The 12,140-nt window shown below is 45.8% G+C and overlaps 1 protein-coding gene across 1 annotated transcript in view; it reads left to right on the top strand.

Annotated features, from left to right (window-relative positions):
- Abhd2 (abhydrolase domain containing 2) overlaps nt 1-12,140 on the top strand; it is a 90,548-nt gene that overhangs the window by 50,136 nt on the left and 28,272 nt on the right. Inside the window, exons 4-5 of the mRNA XM_005357731.3 lie at nt 7,340-7,515; nt 8,133-8,300. Of these exons, the coding sequence (XP_005357788.1) occupies nt 7,340-7,515; nt 8,133-8,300 (344 nt within the window). The remainder of the gene's footprint in view (nt 1-7,339; nt 7,516-8,132; nt 8,301-12,140) is intronic.

The following is a 12,140-nucleotide window of genomic DNA, read 5'->3' as shown; positions in this document are numbered from 1 at the left end:
TGTAGACCAGGCTGGTCTCGAACTCACAGAGATCCGCCTGCCTCTGCCTCCCGAGTGCTGGGATTAAAGGCGTGCGCCACCACCGCCCGGCCTCTCTGCCAGTTTTTAAACAACACAGAATTGTGCCACATGCAGTTCTGGTTGATTTCATTGCTACCTGGTTCTTTTTTCCCCCATTAATAGCCACTGTGAGATGAACAGGGGATTTGATATCTATTCACTATTTGGTTTTTAAGGTTGAAATTGGTGTTACAGGTAGAGACAAACCTAGGAACTGGGGGTAGGAAAGGGCTGGAGTTGGGATGGTAGGTGATTCGGCAGCATTGGTCACAAAGGAAGCCACATCAGAATCGGAATGAGATGTTGCTTCACACCCACCAGGAGGGCACGGGATCTTTAGAGATCTTGTTTGCTGTACAGGAGTTGAACCCAAGACCCCACACACGCTAGGCAAGAACTCCATGCAGTTATAGGCCCCAGCCCCTTCGTCCCATGTTTTATTTTGAGACAGGATCTCACCAAAACTGCTCAGGCTAACCTTGAACTTGGAATGTAGCGCAGGCAGGACTTGAATTTATGCTCTTCCTGCCTTAGCCTCCCCAACAGCTGGGATTACTGTCATAAAACACTAGGCCTTCCTTACAGTGTATTTGTAACTTATTTTACTATTATTATTATTACATGTGTGTGTGTGTGTGTGTACACACAGAAGCTTGTACACAAATGCTCATAGCAATGCTATTTAGAGTAGTCAAAAGGTAGAAGCCACCCAATACCTGTGAAGTGCTAAATGTGCAGATAAGTGTGGTATGGCCAAGCATCTTCTCTCTTTGTCTTTCTCTCCTTCCTACTTCCTGGGCAGGGTCTCAAGGTGCCCCCCACCGACCTGATACGTGTTTCTTTCCTGATGTAGCTTACTGAGAGTCAGGTTTTGCTGCTTAGGCTACAGTGCCCAGAGACTGGAGAAATGACGCAGCAGCTAGGAGTTGGTGCTTCGCCTCCAGGTGGTGGTGGCCAATGCCTTTAATCCCAGCACATGGGAGGCAGAGGTAGGTAGGTCTCTGAGTTTGTGGTTAGCCTACAGAGTAAGTTCCAGGACAGCCAGGGTTACAAAGAGATACCCTGTTAAAAAAACAAAACAAACAAACAAAAACCAGACAAATGAAAGAAGAGTTCTTGGTTCTCTTCCAGGAGGACCTGAGTTTAGTTCCCAGCACCCATGTCAGCAATTGATAACCATCTGTAGCTTCATTATCGGGGAATTCCAGTGTCTTCTTCTGGCCTCCATAGGGACCCACACACACTGACATATATTCTTTCTCTCTCACACATATATGAATAAACAATCTTAAAGTGTCCTGAAATAAAAACTTGAAGTATCCTATCTGATAGACACCTAAAATGCCCAGGCATGGCTGCTAATGGGCCGTTGGACCCCTATAAAAGCACTATCAGGGACTTGCTGGGATTAGGGGACTCAGTCTCAGGGGATATATCCAAAACTGCATCAAACCCTAAATTGGTAGAGAGATAAGCAAGAGTCAAAGGGAATAACAGCCACCACTGAAGCTGTTCAATTTACAACCAAGGGATCCAGGTGATGCGGAGAAAGCTGGTCACACCCTGAGCTAGGGCGAACATGAGCATCATCAGCTTTATTTTCCTTTCTTTAAAGATCAGAAACCATCTGCCCTACTCCATCTGCCCAAAGGGTGTGTGCGTGCGCATGCCTTGGGGCATGTGGGCAGGAGGGGGTTCCAGGTTTTTCCCCTGTGGTCTTTCCCATTGGGCAGTTTTGTTAGGAAAGCCAGATGTTGTTCTGATAAGGACAGGCTGGCCTCTATTTGCTGGGGTCTAGCTCGTTTCTTAGTAACAAACCTTGATTAACCACAGGCCCCAGCACAACAGTGGACACAGCAGCAAGAGGATTAGGGAAAAGGAGACATTATTCCTGCTCTGTTAGAGATAAATACGACCATATGCTCCAGCTCTTGAGAACAGCTTTTAGCAATATGCATAACCTCATGCAAAGCAGGGTAGTCCAGCTGCATACACTAACCATGAAGTCAACTGCACACACTAACCATGAAGTCCAGCTGCACACTCTAACCATGAAGTCAACTGCACACACTAACCATGAAGTCAACTGCATACACTAACCAGGAAGTCAACTGCACACACTAACCATGAAGTCAACTGCACACTATAACCATGAAGTCAGCTGCACACTCTAACCATGAAGTCAACTGCACACACTAACCATGAAGTCCAACTGCACACTATAACCATGAAGTCAACTGCACACACTAACCATGAAGTCCAACTGCACACTATAACCATGAAGTCCAACTGCACACTATAACCATGAAGTCAACTGCACACTCTAGACCATGAAAAACGCTCTAAAGCTTTCCCACGGGACCTGGGGGAGATGTGCCATATTTTTTGAGGGAAGAACTCAGTGCAAAGATTGTCTGTTAACCCCACGATAATATATGTTTGATAGGTTTTCAATCAAATCTTCTCAAAGTTTCTCAGGAATTCAACAAGCGGATCATATAATCCATCTGGAAAATGAAATAATCTGCCCAGGAAATTTGGCAAAAGAATAGTGAAGGCCATCTGAACTTTCATCTCTCAAAAGGTCCCACGAGCTGTATTTATTAAAGCAGCCATCCTGGCAAACGAATAGACAAATAGATGGATGAACCGGAGTAGAGAAGAGAGAGGTATATCTAACTGCGAACTTGGTGTATATTGTAGATGATGGTTGAAATTAGCCTGGATGAATGGACCATTTATTATTGTGCAAGGACAGTGAACCCATCTGTTAGGAAGAGGTGGATTACATCTTCATATCACTTAGAAAAACGAGGGCCTTTAAGGGCCTTTAATCCCAGCACTTGGGAAGCAGAGAGTTCAAGACCAGCCTCATCTACAAAGCAAGTTCCAGGACAGCCAGAGCTGTTACACAGAGAAACCCTGTCTTGTAAAACAAAACAACAACAAAGACTTTGATGTCAGAAATGGGACAAGCCTGTATACAATTCCAGCACTCTGGAGATAGAAGCATGAGGATCCAAGAGTTTAAAGCCAGTCTCAACTACATAGAAAGTTCAAGGCCAGCACGTACTACACAGGACGCTGTCTTAAAAACAAAATCAAACTAGAAGAAGGAGGAAGAGCCAAAATTTAAAGGTTTAATTTTTTTAAATCTACCAAATTTAACCACAAAATATAAAAAGTATGTAAAATCAAATAAACTTTTCTAAGCCTCTGATGCTTACCTGTAATCCTAGCACTTAAGAGGCTGACCAGGCTATATCTAGACACCATCTCAAAAACAAAGAAAAGTGTGAACTTAAAGCATACAATATAATAAGGAAACAATTATAACACACAAATGATAATGTTTAATAACATAGAGCTAATAAAAATACAAATTAACAGGAAGAAACAAAAATATTAATAAAAATAGACGATATAAACAGGATTCACAGAAGAAAAAGAAAACTAAATAGCAGGAGAGATGAGTCAGGAAAATACAAATTGAAATGAGAAGCACTTTTGCATTTACTCATTTGGAGGCATGCATGTGGCCATGCACACCTGAGGTGGTCAGAGGACAGCTGGCAGCAGCCATGTGGGTCCCGGGGATTGAATTGAGGTGAGGTCATCAGGCTTGGCTACAAATGCCTTCACCCTCCAGACCGACTCAGCAACCCCAGAGACAGCTTTTTTTTTTAAATTTATTTATTATGTATACAATATTCTGTCTGTGTGTATGTCTACAGGCCAGAAGAGGGCACCAGACCTGATTACAGATGGTTGTGAGCCACCATGTGGTTGCTGAGAATTGAACTCAGGACCTTTGGAAGAGCAGGCAATGCTCTTAACCACTGAGCCATCTCTCCAGCCCCCAGAGACAGCTTTTAAATGCATACATTAGATGAGCCTTAAACATGTTGATATGAGGTGTCCATTAAAGTGGCCAGAATGGGTAACGATGCCAATTACTGATGCGGGTGAAGACGCCAAGCAAGCTCTTAGTTGGTGGTCTAGAAATATAAATTGACCCATCTTCTTGGGAAGGAGATTTGGTATTATCTATAAAATTGAAAGTGCACACGTCCTCCAGGGTTGCCCTGGCACGTCTCACCTGCTGGGCAAGTCACACTTAAAGGTTGTGAACCCAAAACTTGCCAAATCTCTTAAGGGACAGGTAGGGCTGCCCTTTCCCCTACACTTTGTCCACCCAGCCCGTCCCAGACTGGCCTAGATTCTCTCTCGGGAGAATAACCTGGAGACACGGGAATGGCAAGTGAGTTCATGGCCACTATATTTCCAGACAGATTGTCGCATAGGTAGTTAAAATCAGTCTTTCCCTCCACAGACCATGTCAGCAGCATCTCTTCGGTGTTTGTGTGTGTTGTTCAGATAAGCTTCAGAATATTTTATCTTTGGGTCTGTATTTCTTCTATGACCTGGACCATTCTGAATACGGTTTTGATTTTTTTCCTTGTGGTTTTTGGATAAGTTATATAATTTTTTTTTAAGTTCAGTGAGAAACCCACCACAATCACAGCTTTATGAGCCCTGCTGTGTGTTATTGGGAAGTTAATTAAAAACAGTGTTTTATCAGTAGGCAATATTGTCACACAATTAAAATTTGTGAGCCTTCCACTGTGCACAGTTGACCTCACGCTCTGACTCTAAGGCAGTTGCCTCCCCCACCCCCCACGCTTTCAAGACTTTATTCTACCAAGTGAGAACATCACCAAATGCCAGCCGAATGAGAGCTAGACTCATAGTATCATGATACATGCTATCTTTTAAAGATACTTTTGAAGCCTAAGATTTGCTAAGTGGGTGGGTTTTTTTGTTTGTTTTTGCCATTTTAGCAGGTTCTCCCTTGGTGCTTAATGTGGGTTCCTGGCCATAGGCCCTAAGGTAAATGTAGAAGGAGGTGTGCTTGCAGTGAGCTCCCTAACTCTGGACATGAGACAATTGTCCCTGCAACCAGCCTGATTGAGAGCAAGTCCTAAAGACAAGGCCCAGTTGGCCAGGAAGGGACCAAGGTGGCTAACCGGGCATCTGGAATAGACTTGCCATTCCCCAGGAGTGTTCCTTTGAGGTGAAGTTGAGCCACTGGTTTACGGGTACTGGAGCTTATCGAGAGAGTTAGGGAGTGCCAGGGTGTGTCCAAGCCTTGGGCCAAGCTAAAGACCTAAGCATTGGAGGGCGGAGTAAGATGCGTGTGTTGAGATTCTCTCCATTGGCAAAGTGGACCACTGGACAGTGGATGGTGGGGGAACAAGGCTGGAAGCTAGGAGGCCACGGGGAGGCTCTTGCCAAGATTCCGAGGAGGCAGTCTGTCATGGGGTGAGAGATGTCATCAGGATATGAAAATCTGCTAGTAGCCAAAAGGAGATTTGGTTGTATTTCTGTCATATTTTCTAAAGTTAAATCATGTTCTAAACACAACATAAAAGTAGCATATGAAATATGCCTCTTCTGGCTTTGGTATTTGTTTGTTTGTTTTGTTTTCAAGACAGCATTTTTCTGTGTAACCCTGGCTGTCCTGCAACTCGGTCTGTAGACCAGGCTGGCCCCAAAACTCAGAGACCCAGCTGTCTCCTGTTCCGATATTTTTAACCTCACTCTGCTTATCCCTTATATTCACATCATAAAGTAAACATTCCTCCAGTTTTCCTCAGGAGTTTGGCTTCCATGTCCACCCTTTTCCCTCTACGCAGCCCAGTGGCTGTCTGAGGGTTTCTGTAAACTATGTGACTGAGTCTGACATTGTATTCAGTCATCCAATTGACGTTGTTTTTCTAAGGCTGCTTTTTGTTACTATCCTACCCACTCTGCCCTTGTAAATACCTTCCCCTGCTTTGCAAACGCAGCCTTTTCTGCAGGGCCATTTGCACATGCTGGCAAGTGGCCCCGCGTCTCTTAAACACCCTCCTCTCTCCTCTCCAGCCCCAAGAAGCAGCTTGTCTGGGGACTGGCTAACAACAGAACTGCACTTAGTTAACTTTGTGTATATTTAATAGTACGCACGCAAGAATAAGTGGAAATGGAGCTTATAGAACCATCTGGTTCTGTGGGAACTGATAGCTCTGCATGAATGGGCAAATAGGTTAAGATAAATCATTAATAAAACACCCCTGGAGCATAATGCAGAGTGAGAGATTGGTGTTGCCACTCTGTATGCTGTGAGATTCTAGTTTATGTAGAACATGCACACACGCGCGCACACACACACACATATATCATGATCAGCCACTGAGCTCGGATAAAAACTGTGAGAGAAACCAACAGCATTTTCAGTAAACGGGACCGGTCATCTTGTACCGTGGCCATGAACCATGCTCAGTTCTTAAGTGGAGAACCCTCTTTCCAGGAAGTACCAGGTTTGCAGTTCTTGTGTTTCATTCCCAGGCCACCGTTGTCTTCACGACAGGCAGTTGTAAGGGAGGCATCATGCCTGCCTTGGGCGAAGAAGCCTTTGTCTTTCATTAATCCAACAGAAATACTGCTGGCCCTGTTAGCACCTTCCTGGGCACACAGTAGTGCTTCTGCCATAACCCAAGCACTGAGAGGCTCTGAGGAGAGCCTGCCGTCCTTCGTGGTGTTGCCAAGGGCAGCATTTTTGCTAATGGAGTAACCGCAGCAGCTATGGCAGAAGTGAGCATTTAGCGAGCGCAGGTGCCGCACAAGCCACTTTGTATACGTTGGCTCGTTTGGTAATCATGAGGCCAGCCCTGTCATGCGGGATGTACTCAAAGGACGTTGTGTGCTTTCTTTTTCGCTCTATTACAGAAATAGCCCATGCTGAATTACTTGATGCTCTAAATTTGAAATCGTGATTGGTTTCCGAAGCTAATCTGGTGCAGGAGGCATTAATGGCTGTAGAAGAGGAGCTAATGAGGCCTGGAGATGAGGTGGTGAAAACGTTCAGCTCAGTGGCAGAGTGCTCACTCAGCATGAGGCCTGGGCCTCATCCCTGCATCGAGAAAAAGCTAAAGATGAAACAGATTTTGGTTTGGTTTGGTTTGGTTTGGTTTTTTTTGAGACAGGGTTTTCTCTGTATAGCCCCGGTTGTCCTGGAACTCACTCTGTAGACCAGGCTGGCCTCCAACTCCCGGAGATCCACCTGACTCTGCCTCCCGAGTGTGGGATTAAAGGTGTGTGCCACCACCTCCCAGTGAAAAGCTAGCAAACGAAAAATCATTGTGTTTATGGTTAGTGTACAGAATGCGTTAGGAAAAGCTTTGTTCAAGGAATATGGAGGAAATTGACCACTCCTGTTTTCCTCCCTCTGCTTTCTCAGATACATCCCACCACTGATCTGGGGGAAAAGCGGACATATCCAGACAGCCTTGTATGGGAAGATGGGAAGAGTGAGGTCACCACACCCTTACGGGCACCGCAAGTTCATCACCATGTCAGACGGAGCCACTTCTACATTCGATCTCTTCGAGCCCTTGGCGGAGCACTGTGTTGGAGGTGCGCTAGTTTCAGGTCATGGTGTTGGGCCCTAGAGAGAGGGGACACCTGTCAGTGGAGAGCAGTGTGCAAATGCCTGTGCCACACACTGTCCCCTTGCATTGGGGGGGGGGGGGGGGGGGCGGGGCATGTCGTCACCCCAATGGCCTGCAGTTTAACCCGTACTTGCTAGTTCACGCGTAGCAGAAGTCAGTACAGAATTATGATCCCCTTGTCAAATGCTGAAGCCGATTTTTATGATTTATTTAATCTTATTTTATGTTCATTAGTGTTTTGCTTGCATGTATGTCAGATCCCCTGGAACTGGAGTTACAGACAGTTGTGAGTGCTGGGAATTGAACCCAAGTCTTCTGCAAGAGCAGCCAGTGCTCTTAACTGAAGAATCATCCTTCCAGTCCTTGCTGTTTTTTAAATTGAGAGTTATTTCTGTTGTTTGGTTTTGGTTTTCGAGACAGGGTCTTACATGTAGCCTTACACTCATGGTCCTTCTACCTGAGCCTCCCTAGAGGGAGGGAGGATTACCCATAATCTCCCATATAATCCACCACCCCAAACCTAATAATGTCAGTGTTCTCATATTAAATGGATGTATAAGGATCTCTTTCTCCATCTTGTAGATGACGTCACCATGGTCATCTGTCCTGGAATTGCCAATCACAGCGAGAAGCAGTATATCCGAACCTTTGTTGACTATGCCCAGAAAAATGGCTACCGATGCGCAGTGCTAAACCACCTGGGAGCCCTACCCAACATTGAGCTGACCTCCCCACGCATGTTCACCTATGGTAAGCATGGGGCGTGGCCAAGGGGAGCCTCTCTCCTAAAGCGCTAAGCTACTTCTGCCTCCTGCCTTGTGTTGTAGGGGTAGAGCTTGTGAGCATCCACAAGAGATGATGGGGCACACTTAATGCTGCAGCCAACTTGCGCTGGCATTTCCGATGCTGTGCCTTGGGCAGCTCTGGAGGCGGGCAGCCATCCCGGCTCCTAGAGGTTCATAGGGGAAGGTCTTGCCCAGGGTCCTTGACTGGTCTGAGAGTGCCGCTGGGACCCAGGGAGATCATGTTTATAGCTGGGCTTAACACCGTTCACTCTGCCATCCTGACACCTGTCCCTCCATATTCCAGGCAGGCATTGTAGTGAGGTGTATTAGTGTCTGCCAAAGGGAATGTGCCCACTAGCAGCTTGCTGGATTCTCAAGTTTCTTGAGGACAGGAATAGGCTGTCGACTTTACACAAATGCGTGCGTGTGTGTGTGTGTGTGTGTGTGTGTGTGTGTGTGTGTGTGTGCGCGCGCGCGCGTGTGTTTGAGACAGGGTTTCTCTATGTAACAGCTTTGGCTGTTTGTAGACCAGGCTAGCCTTGAACTCACAGAGATCTGTTTGCCTCTGCCTCCCGAGTACTGGGACTAAAGGTGTGTGCCCCAACACCGGGCTGCACAAATACTTCTTTACTTTAATAGAAATCTCATTACCCAAAGTTCTCACTTCTGAACTGTTTCTCCTTTTTTGTTTGTTTGCTTTTTCTCTTTTTGAAGCAGGGTCTTACTTGATAGCACAAGCTCTTCTAGAACTTACACTATCATTCAGGCTTTGAACTTGCAGTGATCCTCCTGCCTCTGCCTCATAAATGCTGGGATTACAGGTGTGCCCCATCATGCCCAGCCCTGTTCACTCTTGATTCCTGTGGACTCTCTCTTCAGATTATATGTGCGCACATAAGTAAGAAACACATGCAAAGGTGCATCTATATGTTTGCATTTGGGACGTTTATCAGCAAGCAAACTTTAATATGTTGTAATGGGAATCAGCTAAGCATTCTATCCGTAATCTTGCCATACCGGCAGTTTCTAATCGTTCGCTCTCTGCTTCTGTCTTTATCCATGTTAACATAGTTTTTATTTAGTTGCAGACAGTGTTTATACTAATAGTAACTTACTTTATAGTCACTTTAAAGCTATGTAGTCATTGTATTAAATGTTTTTAAGAACTTCCTTTCTGTTTAGTTATAGTCATAGGGTATATAGGTTTTCAGTAGTTTAAATAATGTTGCTGTGAATATTGTGTTCATAGTTTGGGTTTTTTTCTTTTCTCTTTGGCACTGGGGCCTGAACCCATAGTCTCCTGCGGGTTAGACAAGCGCCTGTCACTGAGCTGTCACTGTAGCTCTTGCATTTTTATTTTGAGTCAGGGGCTCCCTGTGTTGCCCAGGCTGGCTCTAAACTTGATCGAGGCCAAGTGGGTCCTGAACATGTCATCCTCCCTTCTCAGCCTCCTAAGCCAGCTGAAACAGCCAACCTGGCTTTTTTGTCTCATTAATGACATCTTAGAAGTAGATTTTTGATAGAATTATGTAGCTAGCATTTTTCCCAGGTATTTGTGCATATTGTCATGTCTTCTGTGGGGTCATGTGCACTGCCACTGGTAACAGGTAAAGGTCCACTCTCAAGTGGGTAAAGGAAGGAGAAAGTGGCTTTAGGAAAGTATAAACACACATGTGTGTTTTGTGGCAGGCATAGGACAGCACTGGGAATGGCTCCAAGTCCATCCTCACCCTTGCACCCTGTAACTCAGACACCCCTCTTACAGGCTCTTCTGCTCATCAGCCTGGTCAGGGGTTTGAAATAGGGATGAACATCCAGATTTACACTTAACCCAGGTGCATGGGGAATGTGACACACAGAGGAAGAATTGACTCTAAAAAGCTGAACTGGGCAACTTTGAACGCAGATGAAAACTGTAGGGGTGATAATGAGATCCTGGATTGGGCAGAAAGCCATCTGGATAAGTAGAAGATAATGACACGCGGCTCAGCTGCAAGGCTCAGCAGAGACTTAGAAACACCATCTAACAGCAAGGGCACGAACACAAATTAGAAATGCCAGTGAGGAGCCTGGACGTGTAGCTCAGTCGGACAGCGCTTACCTCGCGCACGCGAGTTCAATCCTCAACACTGCATAACCCAGGTATAGTCTTATATGAATATCTGAAGACAGAGGCAGGAGGTCAGGGGTTCAAGGTTACCCTTGACTATATAGAAGTTGAGATCCTGCCAAAAAGAAGAAAGAAGAGTAGAAGCCACTACCACTGCCACCAGTGAAGATACCTACCCCTAATATATGTACTGGTCTCAAGTAGATAGAATCCCCTCAATGTCAAGCACAGCAAACCCAGAGACAAACAACTTTGCGTGAAAAAACTGAAGTATGCAGGAGAGCCACTTAGGTGCGTCAAGCCCGTAAGTAGAAGAGCTGAGACTGGAGTGTAGATCCAGCTGTTGCATCCTTCAGAGTCATCTCGCAGCTGGTAAAGCATCCCAAGTCCCGGAGAATCCTAGAGTGTGCTTGGCAGCAGATGCGGGAGACGGATGGCCTTAGAGACTGGAGTACAAGCTGCGAAGGAGCAGGGCGGGTTCTGGGTGGGGTGTGTTCTCAGTGAAGACCCCAGGTAGGAGACTGGGGTCCTGGGTCAGATCCTCCAATCCAACCACAGCTGGCAAGGTGGCCCCACTGAGCCTCAGTCCCCAATTCTTCAACAACAGCATTCCTGAGGCTCTCGTCCAGAAAGACAGATGACTTAGAAGAGATTTGGCCTTTGTGGCTGTGCTGCTCCTTTGCTCTGTGTCAGGACATCGTTTAGCTCTTGCTCGGTGTCTTTTAATAGGGTTGAGGTCAAACAAAGATGACTTTGAAGAGGTGTAAAAATCTAGAATGAAGATAGCTTATTGAAATCTCACATACACATACCCATGGTGGCGTGCAAGATGCTAGAGAGAGAGAACCGGTACGTTCTCGGCAGCTGTTTTTAGCTAAACTTAATTGATTTTTGATAAGTGAATCCTTGGGCTGGTGAGCAAGGAGTACTTTTAGTAAGTGGCCTGATACATCACAGCAAAGCCTAGTTTTGTTCCTTTTGACAGGGAAACGGAGACAGCTTAGCAGTTAATAAGCTGGAAGTGAAAAAAAAAAAACACCAGTTAATCACACTGTAAATCACGCGTATTACTTTCATACCTCAGCACAAATATCTCTGTAGAGTTTTATATCTATAGCAAGTCATCACTTGTTTTACGTCCCTGCTGCGCTTGACGTAGCCTGGTGTTTGACGTCGTCAGCCCTGACTCACTGCTCCTTCGGGATGTGCTTTTGTCACCCACGCCTTTCCTTTCAGCTGAGCTTTTGAAGGATTTGGTCAAATTCCGCCTTTGGTCAAAGGAGACGAGATAGACTGATCCATGTCCCCAACGTCCAGCAGTTCCGAAGCAGAGATGTATTTCTGCTCACCCTACGTGTTCCTGGCACAGCCTAGTCTCCATCCTGGCCCTGGGTCTCCATCACTACCATCACCAGCCGGAACATGACCAGCCTCACAGGGGACAGCGAGAGCCTGGCTCTAGAAGCTTCTACCTAGAAACGATAGAGATCACTCCTGGTCATAATTTCTTGGCCAAAGTAAAGAACACTCCCAAGCTTAACTTCAGTGGGGTGAAGGAATGGAAAGCAGATACTGCCTAACTCTTAGCCCTAACTCTTTTTGGTTTTTTTTGTTTGTTTGTTTTGTTTTTTTCGAGACAGGGTTTCTCTGTGGCTTTGGAGCCTGTCCTGGAACTAGCTCTGTAGACCAGGCTGG

The sequence above is a fragment of the Microtus ochrogaster genome, chromosome 22 (genome assembly GCF_000317375.1).
Source record: "Microtus ochrogaster isolate Prairie Vole_2 chromosome 22, MicOch1.0, whole genome shotgun sequence".
Classification (NCBI taxonomy): Eukaryota; Metazoa; Chordata; class Mammalia; order Rodentia; family Cricetidae; genus Microtus; species Microtus ochrogaster.
The sequence above is the reverse complement of the archived record's forward strand: the minus strand, read 5'-3'. Positions and strand labels throughout refer to the sequence as shown.